At 44.3% G+C, this 19,920-nt stretch overlaps 1 protein-coding gene across 5 annotated transcripts in view; it reads left to right on the forward strand.

Annotated features, from left to right (window-relative positions):
- The window catches only part of UBR1 (ubiquitin protein ligase E3 component n-recognin 1), a 126,712-nt gene that overhangs the window by 96,136 nt on the left and 10,656 nt on the right, over nt 1-19,920 (forward strand). For all 5 annotated transcript variants that reach the window (XM_090033319.1, XM_090033318.1, XM_090033320.1 and 2 more), the window contains exons 36-44: nt 2,139-2,194; nt 2,477-2,573; nt 5,891-5,958; nt 7,453-7,603; nt 8,497-8,584; nt 10,355-10,488; nt 15,162-15,270; nt 17,618-17,674; nt 19,263-19,340. In XM_090033319.1, coding sequence (XP_089889445.1) covers nt 2,139-2,194; nt 2,477-2,573; nt 5,891-5,958; nt 7,453-7,603; nt 8,497-8,584; nt 10,355-10,488; nt 15,162-15,270; nt 17,618-17,674; nt 19,263-19,340 — 838 coding nt within the window. The remainder of the gene's footprint in view (nt 1-2,138; nt 2,195-2,476; nt 2,574-5,890; nt 5,959-7,452; nt 7,604-8,496; nt 8,585-10,354; nt 10,489-15,161; nt 15,271-17,617; nt 17,675-19,262; nt 19,341-19,920) is intronic.

The following is a 19,920-nucleotide window of genomic DNA, read 5'->3' on the forward strand; positions in this document are numbered from 1 at the left end:
CCTGAAGTGGGACACGTTACTTGCATATAGAATGCCACAGCAGTTGATTACAGATGTGAATAGAAGACCAGGTTTATAGAGCAGAAATAAGTAAAGTGAAAGGAAGTTCAGGCAAAACAGTGTATGAATTTCATAAATTATAAGGCCAGATGGAGGGCTACTGTGATTCTTTAGTCTGAAATTGTTGTTATATGCTTATCATAGCACTTCCCTGATGAAAGTTTGTTTGAACTAGAACAGGGACGTCGTACTCGTTTGGCCCAGGTCTGTGGGCTGGTTGAATTCCACAGACCTCTTCCTCATCCCCCCTAACTGCCAAATCCAGCACCTGTAATGCCAGCTCCAGCTATTCTGACCCACACTAAATGCGATGCTTAAGACTTCATGACATGTGGCACTCATTCCAGCCTCTGGGATCTGTGCCCCACACAACACCTGCCCCAGCCATTCCAGGATATGTATGGTGTTGGTCAATACAGACTCAGGGGCAGCACCAAGGGGCAGATGATGGGGACAGTATCGTTGGCACCACTGAACTAGAGCATTTCTTTTAGGGGGAAAAATAATAAAATCTCTCTGAAGTTCCTTTTGTCTTTATAATTCCCTCAAGATTATTGTGTACTCAGGATGAAAGAAAACAGCTGCAGATCACAGGAAAACTGTGGCAGTTTTCCATCCTGCTGTAAGAGAAAATCATTGGGGGGGCATTGTTTGTTTAGTTTTTCATTTTGTTTTTTTGTGGGGGGGGGGATGTTGCTAGGAATGCCTGCTATTTTTTAATCTGGTCATAACATGTATGTGATTTCTTCTTTTTGCTTCTCATTTGTTGGCTATAAAGATGACCTACATACATTACAGGATTTAAATACAATGCTTTATATTTTAAAATAATCCAGATTATGTCCAGACTTCAATCCAAAGATTTAAAAATATTTTTGGTCACTTCTGAAAAGTAACTGTGCAAAAATAGCACCTCATTGATATTCAGATGCCCAAGTGACCAAAAATGAGGTCAGGGGAAGGCTTTTTTCTTTTATTTATTTTCTTTCCATTAGTCCTGCAAAACCAGCACATTTGGGATGCAAGTGGCTGGATTATCTTCCATCTTTAGCATCATCACTAGTATTTGTAATAATTATTAGTTATATGCCTCTGCAATCTATTAATGCAAGGTGGTGGCACAGGTACCACTGTGGCATTGCACGGGCATAATTTAATACAGCAGTTCCTACTCGTGATGATGTTGCTGCCACTACCAGGTGAAACAGCCCTGTACACTTCTTCCCTAATGAAGGCAAGAGTGCCTGCTTCTGCTACAGCTGCCTCCTGATTGGGCTTCACAAGTGCCTCCTGAAAACCAGGGGGCAGTTCCACCTGGTGGTGCTGGTGTGACAGCCTGGAGATAAAAGTAGGTAAGCTGAGATGTTAGAACAGCAGTTCTCAACTGGAGTGCCACCAATTTCAGGGAAGTTACAAGTCTTAAAATCCTTGGCTGCCTATATACATGCTCCGAGGTACGGGGTGGGGGGGAGAGACCTGTTATAATTAGAGTGGTTCCTGGACAGCTGCTTTAATTAGAACAGTTCACCATCACGTGTATTAAGCCCCCACCCCAGTGTTTCAAAATGGCCATAGGGGTGTTTTAACTAAAGCTCATTTGACATGGTTTAATTAAAGTGCCTCCACAGCCATTTTGAAACACAGGCTTAATACATATGACAATGAGGCTATGCTACAGCATTCTAATTAGAATGCATTGGAGCATGTCTATATGCACCTCTTGAATCTAAAATGGCTGAGAACTACTGATTTTCATGTATCACCTGATCTGAAGGGACACAAAATAGAAAGACAGCATATTTGTTCCTCAGAGTCCAGGCTAAATGAGCAAGATCTGGAAACTACTTAAACAATCTTTTTTTACGAGTATATTTATGTGGGAATAGTATAACTTTGCATTAGCAACTTTCCAAAGTCACTTGTCAGAGTAAAGCTACACTTTTAAAAAGCAACCCTGTAAGTGCAACAGGTTGATCTTAGACTAAAGCAAGTGAATATGTGAAGATTAAACATGCAAACTATTTTAGTTGCTTTAAGAGCATATAAGTAAAAATTTACTTTCTCTGTTTAATTTTAAGAGAATCTTCTAGAAGATGAGGGCAAACCTCTATTAGGAGCACTACAAAACAGACAGGTATGGATAATCCAAGGTGCAATAAATTAAAAAAATGCTTGATCACTGCTACTGGTGGCATGAGGGGGTTTTCTACCAAAAGATACCTTTGAAAGAACTTTTAATTAGGTTAGTGATATAAGGATGAGTCTGACAGACTGCATTCATGTTATTACAAAGTGATTCTTACTTCATTTTCCTGGATGAGGGGATAGAGAAGCATTCTGGCACTACCCTGTTTCACTGATTGTCTCTTTTTTCCTTTTCCTGTTACTCTTTTTTTTTTTTTTTTTGGCCTTCTAGCACAGTGGCCTTAAAGCATTAGTGCAGTTTGCAGCTGCTCAGAGGACTACAGCACCACAAAGCTTGATTCAGAAACATCTGGTTCGTCTCCTAGCAGGTAACACAATCTTTTATTTCCTTTTTCTCCCACTGCCTTCTGTCCAGTCACTTAAACCACTGCAGAGCTGTTTTTCAAAGCTTTTATTAGAACAGGGGCAGGCAATTATTTTGGGCAGAGGGCTGCTTACTGAGTTTCGGCAAGCCATCAAGGGCTGCATGACAGGCAGCTCATGGCAGATTAATTTTCTGAATTTTTTAGGGGCCCCGCAGGCCGGATAGAAAGGCCTGGCGGGCTGCATCCTGCCCACCCCTGTATTAGACAATGCCACGTCAGTAGTACAGTATGGAAGAGAAGGATGGTCTAATGATTAGTATTTCAACTGAGAACTCTGAAACCTGGGTTTGGTACCTTGCTACAGATTTCCTGTTTAAGCAAATTATTTAGAACTAGATCCACATAAAGACTTGCACATCTAGGGTTAAATTCCATCTTTTGCGCTAATCATATGTACACAGCCATATAACTGCCACTTTTGGCACTTAGGTACAATTTGGGATTCTGGTCTCTTAGTAGTGAAATAGAATTGCTCTGTGCCTATGTCGACCAGAAGTAAAACAGAGGAGGGAGAGGAGTTAGGGCCTTTTTACCCCCAAAGTTTTAGTGGTTAGGGCACATGCTCAGAGGGCAGGAGACTAGGGTTCTAGGCCCCTTTCACCCTGTAGTTGTTTGAACCTGTTGTGTCTCCCGTTTCCCAGCATAATGCTGTAACCACCAGGCCACAGCTAAGCATTACCCAGACCCCTCTTCAGCCCTCCCTTTGAAACTTGCCCTCTGGGCAGCCAAGAAAAGGAGTTATATGAGGCAACAAGGAAGATAACTAGCCAAAGAATGTTTGGCTCAGTGAGATAAAATACTGCTCTGGTAGGAAAGGGATCCTTCAGGTATCCTGAATTCTAACTTGGGCCCCTATTCCCAGTGATGCAGAAACTTCCCTAGTGCTGTTACCAATTTTAGTTCATACACAGTAAATGCAAGGTTCAAGGTGAGGACTGGAGAAGAGCCTGGGTCAGTGGTGCTGGAGCCGATCCATGAGTATGATCTTATATACCAGCCCAACCCCGTGCACCGGATCCACCTGCAAGTGACCCTATTCATTGATTGCACCATGGACTTGTGATCTAGCACACATCTGGTTCACAGGGCTTCCCAAGGATCTAGAACTTTGGCAGCAGGGGAGTGGCAATTACTGCTGCCTCCGCTCCCATGTTTCTGGACTCATGAAGACCCTTGTGGACCAGAGGTTGAGTACCATTGGTGTGCATTATACCTAGCCCATAGGCTGGTGGTCAGAATGCTTTGCATGTTCACAACAATGTCTAGACAAGAGGCCCCTAAAAACCGTATCTTGCCATTCCCTGAGCAAGTGTTCAAAGGACTGGATATTGGGCTAAAAGGTAAGAGGGCCTCTTCTCTGGTATCTAACACCTGCCAGTTATAGCTTTTCTGAGACTAAAATTTTGGAGTTTATCTAGCCAAATCTAAGCTCATCTAACCTTATCTAGCCTAGGCTGTTCTGTTTTACTGTGTAGGTGCCCAGCTGGGGTACAGCCATGCTGAGCAGGCTCACTAGGCATACATAGGCTTGCACACAGACCTAAATTGCAACCTGTGCCAAAAAATGCAGTTACACAGCTGTGTACATGCTACTTAGATGCACACAGTGGAATAGCAGATAGCCCCTAAGCTCTTTCCTATTGTCGCCCTGTAGGTGTCTAGATGCAATATTAAAATACAGTAAAAATCTGTCTCAGGTGGAATGTGTCAAGCTGGAAATCTGTGCAAGGTAAAAAATGGGGAATGGAATTAAGTATATTTAGTCTGTATAAACCAGACACTAATATGAAAACTGGAGGAAATTTGGCAGGTTTCTAGCTTTGACAGGTCCCTTTACAGAGAGATTGTGCTGTCAATCCTTGCTGTCCCTGGGCCTGGGGTACCTACCCACCTTTTAAACTTCCCAGCGCACAGACAGCCCCAAGATGGAGAAATCGCCACCCAGCCCTTAGGCTGTGCACAGCCTCACTGTGAGCTTTAAAAGGGTGCACATGCAGCTCCAGAACAAGGGAGTTGCTTCCCAGTCCTGGGCTGCTCACATGCTTGGCAATTTAAAGGGTGATATAGCGGCACTGGGACTCGAGAACCATTTCCTGATTTTTGGGGCTGCCATCATTCCCTTTAAACTGCCTGGCAGCAGGCAGGACAGGACAGCCTGCAAGCTGCCCCTGCTTGCCGGTGCTTTTCTGTCCCTATTGCTTCTCTGCTTGCAAGCAGCAGTGGGGACAGGGAAGTCTACAAGCAGCTCCCACCATGGCCGCTTGCAAGGAGGCAAGGATGAAGGAGCTCCCTATAAGTGAGAGTAGGAGTTAAGAGGTGCCAACCCCATGTTAGCCCCTGCCACTGCTTGCAGGGAGCATTGTCACCCTTGCTACCCTGTCTCTGGACATCCTCTGGAGCGAGGGGCAGCAAGCACAGCTGCCCAGCTTGCAGGAACTGTGGCTGTTGCCAGGCATTCTGGGGCCAAAACATTGGCTTTTGTTGGGGTTCATGCCGCTTGGGCAGGGCTTCTTACCCAGGCTATTGGAGCATGAGCATAAGCCTATGATTTAGCAGCATGGACAGCAGCTCAGGGGGACCCTGGCCTGCAGCCTGAACCCTAGGGTGGAGTATTGGCATCTCTGCTGGTCCTGCCACCCTGGCAGCACCACCTGCTCTGTCCTGCTGATCAGCAGGACCAGGCATGGGGCAACATTTCTTGACCACTAAATGCTGGGCAGGCTGTTAGGGAGCCAGGGGAGTGGGTGCCTCTGTTCCTCCTATAAGACAGAACTCTGTTTAAACCAGAACTTCCACCTTGTCTAATGCAATTCTGCATTAGACAGGGTTCACTGTGTTTAAATCCACTCCTTCAGCTGTCACTTAACCTTTTGGGCCTTTCATTCTTAGGATGGTAACTCTCTCTGACATTGTAAAGGGACTGAGGCCTCTAACATAGGACCATGGTTAGCGGTTTTCAACCTTTTTTAACAGGCTCTTCCCAGTGGATCTAGCCCTTAGTTTCTTGTGTCTTATTTTTCCATCTTTAAGACCAGAGGGATAATATCACCTCTCTTCACTGTTTGAAGATATGCTCATTAATATTAGATTCCACATTGGAGAACAGGAATATGTAGGATGGAAATGAGTAGGTTTTTGTTGCTAATCAGAGCTCCAAAAGAAGCAGGTGATGCACTGCCCTCACACTACCACTGCACTTCCACTCAAGAGAGCAAAATCAATAAGCTGGCTGGATAATGAATATCTTTATTTTTTTGTAGTTCTTCTGCCAGATCTTAAAGTTGAAGACACACCGTCTCTTCTAGATATAGATATGTTTCATGTTTTGGTAAGCACATTTCTCATTTTATTTTTTTGCTGTTAACCCTCTTACTTTTGATGTGCTATTTAATGTGAATTCTGCTGGAAACAAACCTGTGATATCTTCCTGGGTTGTGGACAGTAATCCAGGAATGAGCTGACTTCCTTCACCGCAGATGTTCTTTCTCCATCAGTTCAGCCATTTTCCTTGCTTCCCGGGCTTCCACTTTTGTTATTCATGTGTTTTTACCTCCTCTGATAGCCTCAAACTATTGCTTTCTCCTTCCTCCTCTTTTCTTGCACGGTATCTTGCCCATTTCTTTCAAAAGAAAAATTTCAAAATATGTGACTTCCACCTTCTCTCAGCTTGCCTTCCTCTCTTTCCCTTTTCCCCACTGCATGGGAAGTTCTCCTCTGCTCTTTACCTCTCATCCTTTCACTTTGCCTTAGTGACCTCACCCTATCTTTTAATTTCTGTAATGTTCTCGCTCATCTCCTTTTAATTAATTTCTTCTTTCCGTTGGCTCTTCCCTTCACCATACAGGCATTCTTTAGTCTCTTCTATCATTTAAAAAATCTTGCCTCCCCAGCTGCCACCCTTTCTCCTTTTCATCTCTAAATTTCTTCAGTGTTTTATTAATACTAGCTATCCTTGAGTTCCTTTCTTCCAGTTTCATCCTTGACAACACCTGATCTAGCTCATCTCCATGGGCACCACTTGAAGTCACTCCCCGAAGACCCTAATAATTATTCTTTACCTACATATCAGAACAAATACTCTATTCTCTTTCTGCTTGACCTGTCAGCACCTTTGTCACAATATAAAATATTCTTGAACTCTTATCCTCTCTTCTTTCTTTGGTTCCATCCTCATTTAATTCTCCTCTTAACTTCTGTAATATAACTTCTACATATGCCTGTCAAATTTGCACACCTTTTGATGTGTTCTTCCATGTTGCTTCCATGCATGTAAGGAATTCCCTGTAAACATCCATAAAACTACCTCATCAGCTTCCTTCAAATCCTCTCTCAAAACCCTTCCTTACCATGATGTTTACAAAAATATGTAAGTTAAACTTCTTGTAGGCTAGAACTAGTGCCTATCCCACTGACCACTATTCACATAGTTTCCTTCTTGTACCCCAACTCTCTGTGTCTTCATACATGTGTGCGCGCATGTGTATTCTTATCTTTTGAGACAAGGACCTTCTTTTTATTTCATGTTTGAACAGCACCTAGCAAAATAAAGTTCTGGTCCATGATTGGGGTGCTCAGATGCTATAATAACACATAGTAATAATAGTAGTAGTAATTTTGGTGTCACCTATTGTGCAGACTTTGTAAACTTGTGACAGAGCTAAAAAGATAACCAAACTAATTGCACTGAAAACATGGTCTTAGATACAATCATCTACACTTCACTATTTATATGTGGCATGACTATGTATTTTGTAATGTTATCCTAGGAAGGACTTCAGAATTTGATTGCCAATATTTTTGCTTTTTGTCTCTTTTGCTATAGGTAGGATCTGTGTTAGCATTCCCATCTTTATATTGGGAGAATGCTGTAGATTTGCAACCTTCATCTATTAGCTCTTCCTATAACCACCTTTACCTCTTCCATTTGGTCACCATGGCACACATAACACAAATCATTCTCACCTCAACAATAGGTAAGAATACATCCAGTTTTGGATTTCTCAGGTATTTTGTCTAGGTTTTACAAAATCAATTACAGACATTTTTAGTAGAAGAGTGCTTTCCACATGTACTAGCTTTACCATAAGAAATGTGTAATGTTAATTATATATTATGTTGTGTAATGTTAATAATTGTTTCCTAACAAAAATTAAAATAGCAGTATGATTACTTTTAGAGCTATGTTTATGCATTGTTTCTGTGCCTTTGTTCTCATGAAACAAAGCAGCCCATAGCATACCAATAATTGACTGAGGCTACAATACTAGATTGGTAGTGTTCCACATCTACTCTTTGTGAGAGAAAATACAAATCTTTGACAAATACTTCTCATGGTGTTGAAGATCAAGTGATAGATGGATTTAGGGACACCAGCTTTTGAGTGTTGTGGAGGTCTGTAAATATAGAGGGGGGAATGACGGTACTCAGTAATCTGATAAAGTTGGGGTTCCATTTATTCTGTATTTTACTATTAATCACACTATGGAACAGTACAGACCAGTAGCCTTAAGCCACCATTCCACAGATTTGCCAACTCCCACCTCCTTTGTTCAGTGTCATTACAGTGTAACCAAAGAAAACATTAAATCTTGTATGGGTGCTAATGTAGAAAAATAATGTCAAAAGATAAAGGAAGGGAAGCAGCTAAAAAATGAGTATGAGAGTGACCACTTATAATTCCTCTTACATTATGCAGTTTCATGGGGAGGATGTTTGTTGGATTAGGTGGGGGAAAGGAAATATTTCAATATAATGAAATGTAAACATTTTTGTGGCTTGTACATATACATTTGAAACTAGAGTGATGTACGTAAATTGACAGGGGAGTTTGAAGTGCATATGCAAGCGTTAATCATTTTTTGCACAGAATCCTCCACTGCTCAATCACAAGATGACAGTGAGGAGGCTCGTACTGCTGAGGCTTTCTGTAAGGAAGTTTCCCAGTACACCAGTGGGTAAGTAGGAATTCAAGTCTAATATTGTTTTCCAAGACATAACAAATACTTCAAGGAAATGAGCCTGAGGGACATGAACAGATGAGCAGTTATGCTGGTTTAAAGCCACTGGGGGACTTATGGCTTGTAAGAGTGCATCAGCTGATTGTTGCAACTCTTTCATCTGTACACCCCTTTCCTGCAGTAAATAAAACAACCATTTACCCCTGAATGAAGCAGTGATAAGTTTCTGCAGTTCAGCTTCCACTTACCACAGCATAGCATGAACAGTAAGAACAGTTACAGTGGATTCCACTGAAAAAGAACAAGTCCTCTCCTCCCAAAGCAGTACAGTTGTTTCATCTGCCCGTGGTCTGAGTAACACCGAAGAAATATGTTGGACCCACTTTATTTAGGTTAGCAAAACAGTTCATGCACTGCAGGTGCATGACATGGTTCTATTGTCTCAGTTAAAAAGGAATATTTTTAGTTAAAACAACAAAATTTTCCCAGGCCCAAAGCAGATTCTTGCCATGACCTAAAGCATCCATTTGTTGCTATCCATATCTTGGGGAGTAAAGCAGCCACCATTACCAGTCAGTGATCTACGAAACTCATTGAGCAGCTGGCTCTGCTCAATGACGGGGTGGGGAGGGATGGCAAGGGTATGTCAACCACAGTAGACTTTGGTTGGAGGGGACAAGGGGTGCAGCAGCATGGATGATGGGAAGGGAAGTCTTACCTCCACAGGCGGCTGCAGTGTCAGCTCTCCTGTGGCCAGCTTTCCTCACTCTGAGATCCTAGTGCCCCATTCACTTCCCCTGCCTTTCCCATATATGCATATTGGAAGCACAGTTGTGCCTGGTTTGCCTCACTAGTTTGGGGAGGGGCACCATTATGCTTATCCCACTTGCCCACCTACTAGATGTACTGTTTGATGCAGCACTGCACTCTCTAGCTGCTCTGGCCAGACAGAAGCAGCACAGGGTTTTCCCTCCTGCTGCGCAGGCTCCAAGGCAGGAATGGAATAAGGGAGCACCAATCTATTTGCCCTACTGGCTCCCTTCTCTCCAGATACTCTGATTGGTATGGCGCTGCACTGCCTAACTCCTGTGGTGGGCAGAGGCATTGCAAAGCTACCCCTTCCACAGTAAAGACTGCTGGCAGGGGTGGATGATCCTGGTACCCCTAGTAGTTGACATTCGAGGCAGGTGCCCCACTTACTCTGCCATAGTTACACTAAGGATCATTATTACACTAGTAGAGAGAGAGGAACAGGATACAGCTGTGTATAGGAAGAGGTCTTCCCTCTTCTTCTCATATTTCCGAGTTCTTGAGAGCAATACCTCCGCTACGAAATGAGCAAAAAGCAATGGAGAAATAAAGCTTAAAACGTGGGGAAAGATTCTGGAATAGATGAGAGAAAAAATAGTTCTACCTAGGTTCCTTAGCTTCTTGTGCACAGCCATGTATGTTCACTGTTTGGAGCACTTCAAACAACATTTCTACATAGCGCGAGGCTCTGGGGCAGTTGCATCCTGTTGCTCCAACACTGCTGCAGCTCCACCAGTTCTAGCAGTGATGGGAGCACTACCACAGATAAGCTATCAGACCTTGTAGGAAACGTGGTGATGACCCCATTGGAAAAAATGTCAGAAATATTCAACAAAGTGCACATAGATAAAGATATGGACACCGTTCTTGTCATACAAAAGAAGAATATAGGTAAACCCAAGACAGCATTTACTCTGAACTTACAGCTTTTTTTTTGTTTGGTTTGTTATATTGCAGTTGCTTTAGTCAAAACACTCCAGGCTGGCATATATGGGACTGTGTCAAGAAAGGGATCACACCTTACCTTCGTTGTGCTGCTTTGTTTTTCCATTATTTGCTGGGGGTGCCTCCACCTGAGGAGCTGCTGGTAGGTAAGTAAGATAAAGCAATGTTTATTATTTTACCTGTTTGCTGTTTACTTGTTGAATAGGTGAGTGCTTATTGTCAAGGCATAAAAGAGGTTACTTAATGTTATAGTTGTACTAGAATGTAATGTTATAGTAGTACTTTACACAGAAAAGCAATGAAAACTACATATAGAAGAGGTAGGAGTAAGTAGCAGGTTTGCCTGTGCCTTACCTTTGTGGAAAAGTGCTTGTAATTAAAAGTTAAGGTATAAATTAAACTGAGATAGTTATAATAGCATAGTAGCCTTAACCTGTGTGGACACGCTTATCCCAGTGTAAGGATAACTTTTATTCATTTACTTGATGTTACTTGGAAAAGAATTTAAGGACTATCAAGAGCTACCCTTACACTGGAATAAGTATATCAATGAAGTGGGGTGTGGGAGAGGGCTAGGCTCATATAATTCTTTCAATATTATCTGCCGAGTTTACCTGTGTAGACAAGCCCAAACTGGAGCTCTTCACGCCAGTCTGGAGCTTTGGTTCAGTAAGAAGGAATGTTCACTGATGATCAATAATGTGATTTTCTGTCATTCCTTAGAATTATTAAGATTATGATAATGCTACGTATAGTTCCAGGAAGCTCCATGTCTGCTGCATACAATGCTTCCTGAACCAGAAGTAGTATAGCTGCCTTAATGCAACATTGCCTCCTGGCAGAGCTTATTGGTGAGTAGGCTCCAGTGTTGCATTCAAAGTGCAGGCCCACCACATGTTTCCTGCAGGGTAAATTGCCTTTACCCCACTTATCTTAGCTCATAGGACCAAGAAGCCAAGTGGACCTGTTAGGAAGGACTGTTTTACTCTGGGGTAAACTGTTCCACTCTGTAGTAAAGTTCTGCCTCAGAAAAAGTGAAGACTAACTATGCACATATAAATTACACTAGTGTACTGAGTGTGTCTCCTCTCCTAGCTGCATCTATTTCAGGCTAGCTGCTTGTTCAGTGCCAACCAGTTCTTTTCCATCTAGGTGCAACAGTAGCACCTATTGAAGACATTCTGGTTAGGAGATATTTTTGTGTCTACTCCTTACTACAGAATGAAATCTGAGATGAATTACTTTGTAGTAATTGTGCAGTATCATCACCCTAAGGAAGCTATACTATGTACAATTAAGAAAGCAATGATTGCAGAGCAGGATGGCATGCATCAGTACAGCCTTACTGAGGCAGTTCAGATATGCCAGGAGGTATGAAGTAGTGATCTGGCTCCACCTTGTTTAACTTAGGTGTTCTGATGGGATCTTAGTAAAGTAAAATATGGTTGCAGGCCAAAAATGTAATGATCAACTGGTGATATGATAATTGAAGACATAGCGGATGCATCTACACATGCATTTGATCCAGGATCAGTTTACTTGCAAGTAAATGCTCCCAGGCAGACATCTACACATGCAGAAAAGCGGGAGCAGATTTGCTGCTAATGGCAACAAACTGCTTTCACTTCCTGGGGCCTTGCAATGACCCCCTTGTGCCACCAGGGGGAGCTCTAGGCTCCCCCTGCATACTAGCCCAGGTCTGGTAGGAAGCACTGGGCCAGGAGACAGCTGTCTCCTTGCTGTGGCTAGGACATCAGTCCCTGCCCAGAGTGTCTGCCTGCTGCTGGGGCAGAGAGCTCCTGGCCCTGGCTCCCCGATCAGGGACAGGAGACATAGAAAGAGCTGCAGGGGAGGGGCAGGTCCCAGCCCCTGCCCGGATGCTCCAGTGAGGCAGCTGGCAGCTAGCTCGCTGCTAGTTGCCCCACTGGCAGATTAGGGCAGGGGTCTAGGACCTACCCCATCCCTGCAGCTCTTTCCAAGCCCTGTGCCTCAATCACCCAATTTGGGCACGGGGCTGGGACCTGTCCCATACCAGGACAGTTTCCAGTCCCTGCCTGTCACGCAGATGTCCCAGCACCAGCCCTGTAACAGTAGAGCTGGCACTGGGAGATAAGGATCTGGAACAGTCTGCCAGCAGAGGTGGTTCAAGCACCTACATTGAACACCTTCAAGAGTAAATTGGATGCTTATCTTGCTGGGATCCTATGACCCCAGCTGACTTCCTGCCCTTTGGGCAGGGGGCTGGACTTGATGATCTCCCGAGGTCCCTTCCAGCCCTAATATCTATGAAATCTAACCCTCACTCACCAATTTGCAATTTCAGATCAGAGGGCTTGGAGCTCCCTGCTGCCAGGGCAGGAAGACAGTCCCTGACCAGGCTCTGCTGGCAGAGCCTGCCCTGGCAGCAGGCGGCTCCCAGGGGGCAGGGAGAAATTTCCTGCCCCCTGCTGGACAGCTGACCCAAAGCAGATTTGGCCCTGGTCAGACGTTTACACAAGTGCTACTGTGCTGACATTAATCAAAAGTAAATTTGCTACTTGCATAGCAGATTTACTCAGGATTAGCAAGGTATTAGACGCAGGGGTTGCTGTGGATGTAGTCTTTTTGGACTTCCGGAAGGCTTTCGACACTGTCTCTCACCCTGTCCTCATCAAAAAGCTGAGAGACTGTGGTGTCGATGCCCACACGGTCAAATGGGTCGCCAACTGGTTGGAGGGCCGCACCCAGAGGGTGGTAGTGGATGGGTTCTTCTCGACCTGGAAGGATGTGGGCAGTGGGGTTCCGCAGGGCTCGGTCCTCGGGCCTGCACTGTTCAACATCTTCATCAGTGACTTGGATGAGGGGGTAGAAAGCACCCTGTTCAAGTTTGCTGATGACACTAAGATGTGGGGGGATGTGGGTGCACTAGAAGGATGCAATAGGCTACAAGCTGACCTTGACAGGTTGCAACGGTGGGCGGATGAGAATAGGATGGGGTTTAACACTGATAAGTGCAAGGTGTTGCACATGGGGAGGAAGAACCGGCACCACACTTACAGGTTGGGGAACTCTCCTCTTGCCAGCACGGAGACGGAAAAGGATCTTGGAGTCGTCATTGACTCCACGATGAACATGGGCCGGCAGTGTGGGGAGGCAGTCAAGAAGGCCAATCGTACCCTATCATGCATCCACAGATGCATCTCGAGCAGGTCCAGGGAGGTGATCCTCCCCCTCTATGCGGCACTGGTCAGGCCGCAGCTGGAGTACTGCGTCCAGTTCTGGGCGCCACACTTCAAGAGGGACGTGGACAATATGGAAAGAGTTCAGAGGAGGGCCACTCGTATGATCAGGGGTCAGCAGGGCAGGCCTTATGAGGATAGGCTACGGGACCTGAACCTGTTTAGCCTCCACAAGAGAAGGCTAAGGGGGGACCTTGTGGCCTGCTACAAACTGGTCAGGGGGGATCAGCAGGTATTGGGGGAGTCCCTGTTCCCCCGTGCACTGCCAGGAGTGACCAGGAATAACGGTCACAAACTGGCGGAGGGTAAGTTTAGATTAGATATTAGGAGGCGCTACTTCACAGTCAGGGTGGCTAGGGCCTGGAACCAGCTTCCAGGGGAAGTGGTGCAGGCTCCTAGCCTGGGGATTTTTAAAAGGAAGTTAGATGAGCACCTTGCCGGGGTCATCTGACCCCGGTGCTCTTTCCTGCTAAGGCAGGGGGTCGGACTAGATGATCTACCTAGGTCCCTTCCGACTCTAGCTACTATGAAACTATGAAAGGTTTACTGTGTAATAAGTATGTGCACATGTAGACCCACATGCTTATTTTGCAGTAAATTACACTATTACACAGTTAAGCATCTCATGTAGATGTGCCCAGTATGAAGCTTTCAGTCTCAAAACACGTAGTTTTGCTGCTCTAATAAATGTATAATGTGCTCTGTACTATAGAGCAGGAGTGTCAAACATAGTGTGCAGGTCAGATCTCTCCAGCTCGCTGGGCTACTGACAGGCAACCAAGAGTTGGAAGATGGGGCCAGGGGCAGTAGCCTGCCACAGAATCAGGTGCCCTTGGGCCCTGGTGGACATGACAGTTGGTGGCAGGAAAGCAAATGAGGGTTGATGCAGCTCTGGTTGCCCTCTGGTAGCTTCACCTGTCACCAGTGCTCTGGGTCTGCCTTCTCAGCCACTTGCCAGGCTGTGGCCCTGTGCTGAAGCCCTGTGTCAGAGCTGGAGCTGCTGGTAGTGGCAGTGGTGCCTGTGGCAGGTCTGGCTCTCATGGGGCACATGGCAGCAGCAGCAATGCTGACTTTGGCATAGGGCATGCATGTGATGGGAGCTATTGCTGGAGCTGCATCCTTGTGCTGGAGCTGGAACTGTCATTGCTGCTGCATACCCTGAGTTGGAACCACCTCCAGGCTGGAAGTGGCCCACAAGGAGCCCCATGGTTTGGATCCAGCCTGGGGCAGGAGGTGGACTTGACATCCCTGTTCTACAGTAATCAGGTAGGGACTGAAAACCTTGAAATGGGGTTAAAGAAATTAAGTTTTTGACCCATATATACCATTTAAAAGGACTTCAATATTATTAAATTAAGAACCAAATTCTCAAGTTGTATAAATTCACTTAGTTCTGTTTAAGTGAATAGAGCTATGTCAAGCTGCATCAGCTGAAGAACTGCTCTTTGTGTTCAGGTGTGCCTATTAATCAGTATGAAAAATCAAAACAATCGTGGATTCCCATTATGCCTGCTATGATTGTGTGAATTGTTCAGAAAGATCTGTAGAAGACTGGACTGGCTTGAAAAAAATTAACATATTCCTCATGTTTTATTTTGCAGTTTCTGATGAAGGACAGTTCAAGGCACTTTGTAGTTATCTATCTCTTCCCACCAATTTGTTCCTGCTTTACCAGGAATATTGGGATACTGTAAACCTCTTGCTCCAAAGGTACTAGCCTGAGTAGCTGTCTTGGGATGATCATATGGGAATTTGGGGTACAATTACTGAATCATTGCTTCAGCTCTGAGCAATGCCATATTAAAATGTTAAGAGTTAGCTTGATAAGCACGCTGCATCTTGAATTGCTGAAGAGGTGGTATTTTTCTTTATTTTTAATTGTTTATATTAATAAACTGCCCCGACACGGTGAACCTCAACAGACCCGAGGCCAACTTCTGACTCATTTGAAACCATGTAAGTTATCCTGCAGTGTTGATCTTTTGGTAGGCCAGTGGTGCTCAGTTTTCTGGCTCTGTGGGCCAGATCCATCATGGAGTCAGTTTGTGGGTTTGCTGGCCTGGCCGCTCAGGCTCAATCTGCCAGCAGGTGTGACCACACAATTTCTGGCCGCAAAGCTATCTCGTATGCTAGATCTGGCTGCGGCCTGGCCCCATATGCCAACCCATTCCCATATGCCGGATCCAGCTGCAAAACAACCCTATGCATCGGTGTGTGGGACCATGACATCTGTCCCACAGGGCACCCCTTGGGTCAGGGAATTTGGCAGCAAAGGAATGGTGGCTGGCAGCATGAATTGCCACAGGAAGCTGCAACACTTAATGCTGCCATTACTCCTCCACTACCAGATTCCCAGACCTGTGAGGATTCTTGCGGACTAGATGTGGTCCATAGGCCAGAGAATGAGCACCATTATGCTAGGCTGTTCTTTCTTCATTGATCTGCCTTATCTTGCCTGTCTCTCCACAGACGGGATGTTAATTATAATGATGATCTTGAGAAGAAGGATCTTGGTTTGCCATGTAGTATAATCTGTTCTGATTTAGGGCTGTGCCTGCATTGCATTTTCAATTCAGTCAGATTAAGGGTGATAGTTAGCCTACTGATTATTGCCCCATCTATATAATATGCTGAAACCTCTTTGTAAAGGAAAAATTGGATAAAATAAAAACAAAATCTTACTGACTATGGAAATCCTTAAAGACATCTGTTTACAGAGTACGATATTAGTGTTAACATTTGATATTCTTGGGCCTGGCAGAATTCTCTAGAGCAGTGGGGGGCAATCTTTTAGACAGGCATGTGACAAATTAGCTTCCCATCTCCCCAGCATGCCACTCCAATCCCCTTCCCTTACCTGATCTGCTGCTCAGCTTTCCGCTCCCTACTTGGTGCTCCCTGTCTGATCTGCCGCTCTGCTTTCTGCTCCCTGCCCTACGTGCCACTGTGCTGTCTGTCCCCATCCCAGTCTGTTGCATGCCACACACAGAGGCTGCCTCAGGTTGACCACCCTTGCTCCAGATCAACACCAATTATTCTGTCTTAACCTCTGTCCTCATGGGGCCTTTTTGTTGACCTATGAAACGTTTTAAGCCTGTTAAGTCCAACCTCTAGTCTTGATACTGATTCATTTTCCGGGAGATGCCAAATATAATTTTTGCTTCATTTAGTTGAAGAACAGTCTCTATTAATACTTAATTTTAGATTCTTAAATGGCTGCTAAGAACATTCCTTTTTCTAAGTTTAATCCTCATAGGAGTGCATACAAGATGTGATTTTTGAGTAACAGAAGACATTTCTTTGAGCTGCGGCTGATAATACCTCCTCACCAGAGGAATTAAATGAGAACAGATCTATTTTATAAAAATTCTATTGCTAAATTGCCACATCAGCCTGTGCGCATTTATTAAAAAGCCTTACTTCAAAAGAAAGAGCTCACTTGCTTTTGAGAAATGCTATTGATGCACATCAGCTAAAATAACCATCTGTTGTTGATCTCTCTTCTGTGTTGTAGAAGTAATACAAAGTAACTGTCTTAGCAAGAGTGCCAAAGAAATCATTTTATTCCTATAGTTAGTGGTTTGGCAGTACTGTAACTTGCTACACTATGTGGGTGGATCTGTTTTGCTATTATAAATGTAAATACAGTAAATATTTGTGATTTAAATTATTTTAAAAATGTGTTTGGGTGAAAATCATTGAGTGGAGTGCAGTGGCCCACTTGGGCACCATAAGAACCTCAGCGTCTAGATATTGCTAATATTTTTTTTAAACGTGCGTGTTCCATTTTGTGAAGAGGTCCTTACAAGTACTTTTTTTAAAATAGATTTTTCTGGGTCTTCCGGGGTGTGCACAGGGCCCCCCTGGCTCAGCGATCAGAAAAATAGATTTCCCTTTTGCGTGTATTGTATTTCATCCCCAAGAAGTAAGATTTCAAAGAACAACTAAATCTCCTCAGAGAAAAATAGTTAAAACCATTTGTGTCCTACTCTTGCTTACCTAGTTTTGTGCTTATTGTAGTAAAACAATGTCATCAGTCACTGTTTGTTTGCTGCAGGTGGTGTGCTGATCCTGCTGTACTAAGTTATCTGAAGGGGAAAAGCATAGCAATAAGGTTAGTTGGGTTTTTTTGTGCTTGTTTTTTTGACCCAAAATTGTTGAAGGAGCTGGGTTTTTGATAGATAAAAAAGGGTGAATTGTAAGTGCTTGTATTTAGTGAGGTTTTTTCTGTCCTCCTGTTCCCTTTGCCATAAATTTCCCCTCATTTTCATATGAGCTTATTACACTCCCTTCCCAAGACCAAACTACTACTCTTCCTTTGGACCATCATGCATGTTATCTGATTAATCTGTCTTTATTTTTTCCTGGTAATGTCAGATAACCTTCCCCAAGACTAAATGTGTGTTCTTACCATGCAGACTTAGTATTGTCCCCTTTGTTTAATGCGCGCGCGCACACACACACTAGGGGTGTGCAAAACAGGCCATATTAGATTCAGATTTGGCCCAAGTCAGGGACAGTGTTTCGGTTCGTTGATTTGGATCACTGTCCCCAGTTTGATTTGGCTGAATCTGAAGATTCGTTTCGGTCAGAGACACAGCTTTAAATGCTTTTTCTACGTACCTCGAGGTACCAGGCATGGCTTATGAGCGCTGAGATGATGGGGTGGATGGAGCGTTCCACAGGAGTGTTTGGGGGGCGGGCCTCTGCATGCTCAGTGGTGAACTCAGAAGTGGAGCGGAAGTATTTCCGGGTCTGTGGGGGTCCCCTTGCACCCCGCCCAGCTCTGCAGTATGCCACGAGGGGAGCCCAGGTGCCCCCCCAGACCCGGGAGGCACCAGTTGCTGAGCCAGGAGGCCGCAGGGGAGCTACCCATACACTTCCTGGTGGACCAGAAGTGCTTCTGGTCCACTTCCGGCAATGCTGCTGAGCACTCTGGGGAGCCCCCTGTGCTCCTGCGGGACGCTCCATCCACCCCACCATCTCAGCGTTCACGAGCCACATGGTACCTTGAGGTATGTGTTAAAAACATTTAAAGCTGTGTCTGTGTCCGAATTGCTGAATCTCTGAATCGATTTGGAAGGTTCCGATTATCCATCTCCAGATTGATTTTACTCTGCCTTTCCTTTGGGTTCATAGATTTGAGAGCTGCGTCTAGACTGGCAGAAAGAAATCCAAAAATCTAGAATTCTTGGTACAGAGATGATACTTTTTATTAGACCAACTAAGAAATCACAAAAAAATATCTTTTTTTACAAGCTTTTGGGCTCGCACGCTCTTCATCAGGCTCAGGGAAAATTAGAGATGGTAAAAATTCACCATAGGTAGAAAATAAATTTTGTTTTTGCACAGAGAAAGCCGAAGATGGAAATCTGTCCCTCTGGGTCCATAAGAGTGTCTTTGTGAGGTGCTTTTTGTTGTGCAGATCAGGCAGGATTCCTCCCCTGTTGGTGTCTGATGGCAAACAGGGAGGTGTAGAAATCTTTCTTTCTGTTCAGCAGTGAAGTTTATAATCCAAAATCAGCTAAAATTTGGCATATTTTTGCATTTCTTTTTGTCTCAGACCAATACAGCTAACAAATACACCTCTGGATCGTCAGAAGTTCATACAGAATATAGGAAATTTAACAGAGTAGTGGTTTATTTGCAATTCATGCCCAGTCTGGGTTATTTTTTCTGATTGTTTTCTTTAACTTTCCTAGGTACCCAAGGAAAAGAAATAATTTAATAGAGCTTCCAGAAGACTATAGCTGCCTCCTCAATCGAGCTTCTCAGTTTCGGTAAAAACTTAGTAGTTTTCTTAGCTTTGTTGTCAGTGTTACAGTACTGTTCATGCTGTTGGTGTAAACCATGTGACACATGGCTCAATTATGTCGGCAGTAAAGAGCATCAGTTCAGGAAGAAAATACTTGGGGGTTGGACTTGATGATCTGTTTAGGTCCCTTCCGACCCTAAGCACGATGAAACTATGAAACCTGGGAAAGGTATTGCAGAACTGAATATGCTATTTTGTTTATATCCATAATAGCCAGCTGACCATTTTAAGGTTGGAAAAAACACAGCTTACTAAAATAAAGAACATTGACAGAATGACTGCATATAATGTTATTACACTTTAAAACATTGGCATTTGTCATGAATGTGTGTTAAATCAGGGATGTTCAACCTCTAGCCCATGGGCCAAATGAGGCATGTGAAGCACGTGGAGCCTTGGGAAGCTCAGGCTTCTGAAGGGTTGGGAAATATGACTGTGGGGGAGCTATGACAGTTAATATTGCCACCTTCCCCGCTGCCAGAATTCCCAGTCCTGCTTATTGGGTCAGAGCTGAGCCACAACACTCCCCCTGTACAGCCAGATTG

This window comes from Crocodylus siamensis, chromosome 2 (genome assembly GCF_052110815.1).
Source record: "Crocodylus siamensis isolate JL-2025a chromosome 2, ASM5211081v1, whole genome shotgun sequence".
Lineage (NCBI taxonomy): Eukaryota > Metazoa > Chordata > Crocodylia > Crocodylidae > Crocodylus > Crocodylus siamensis.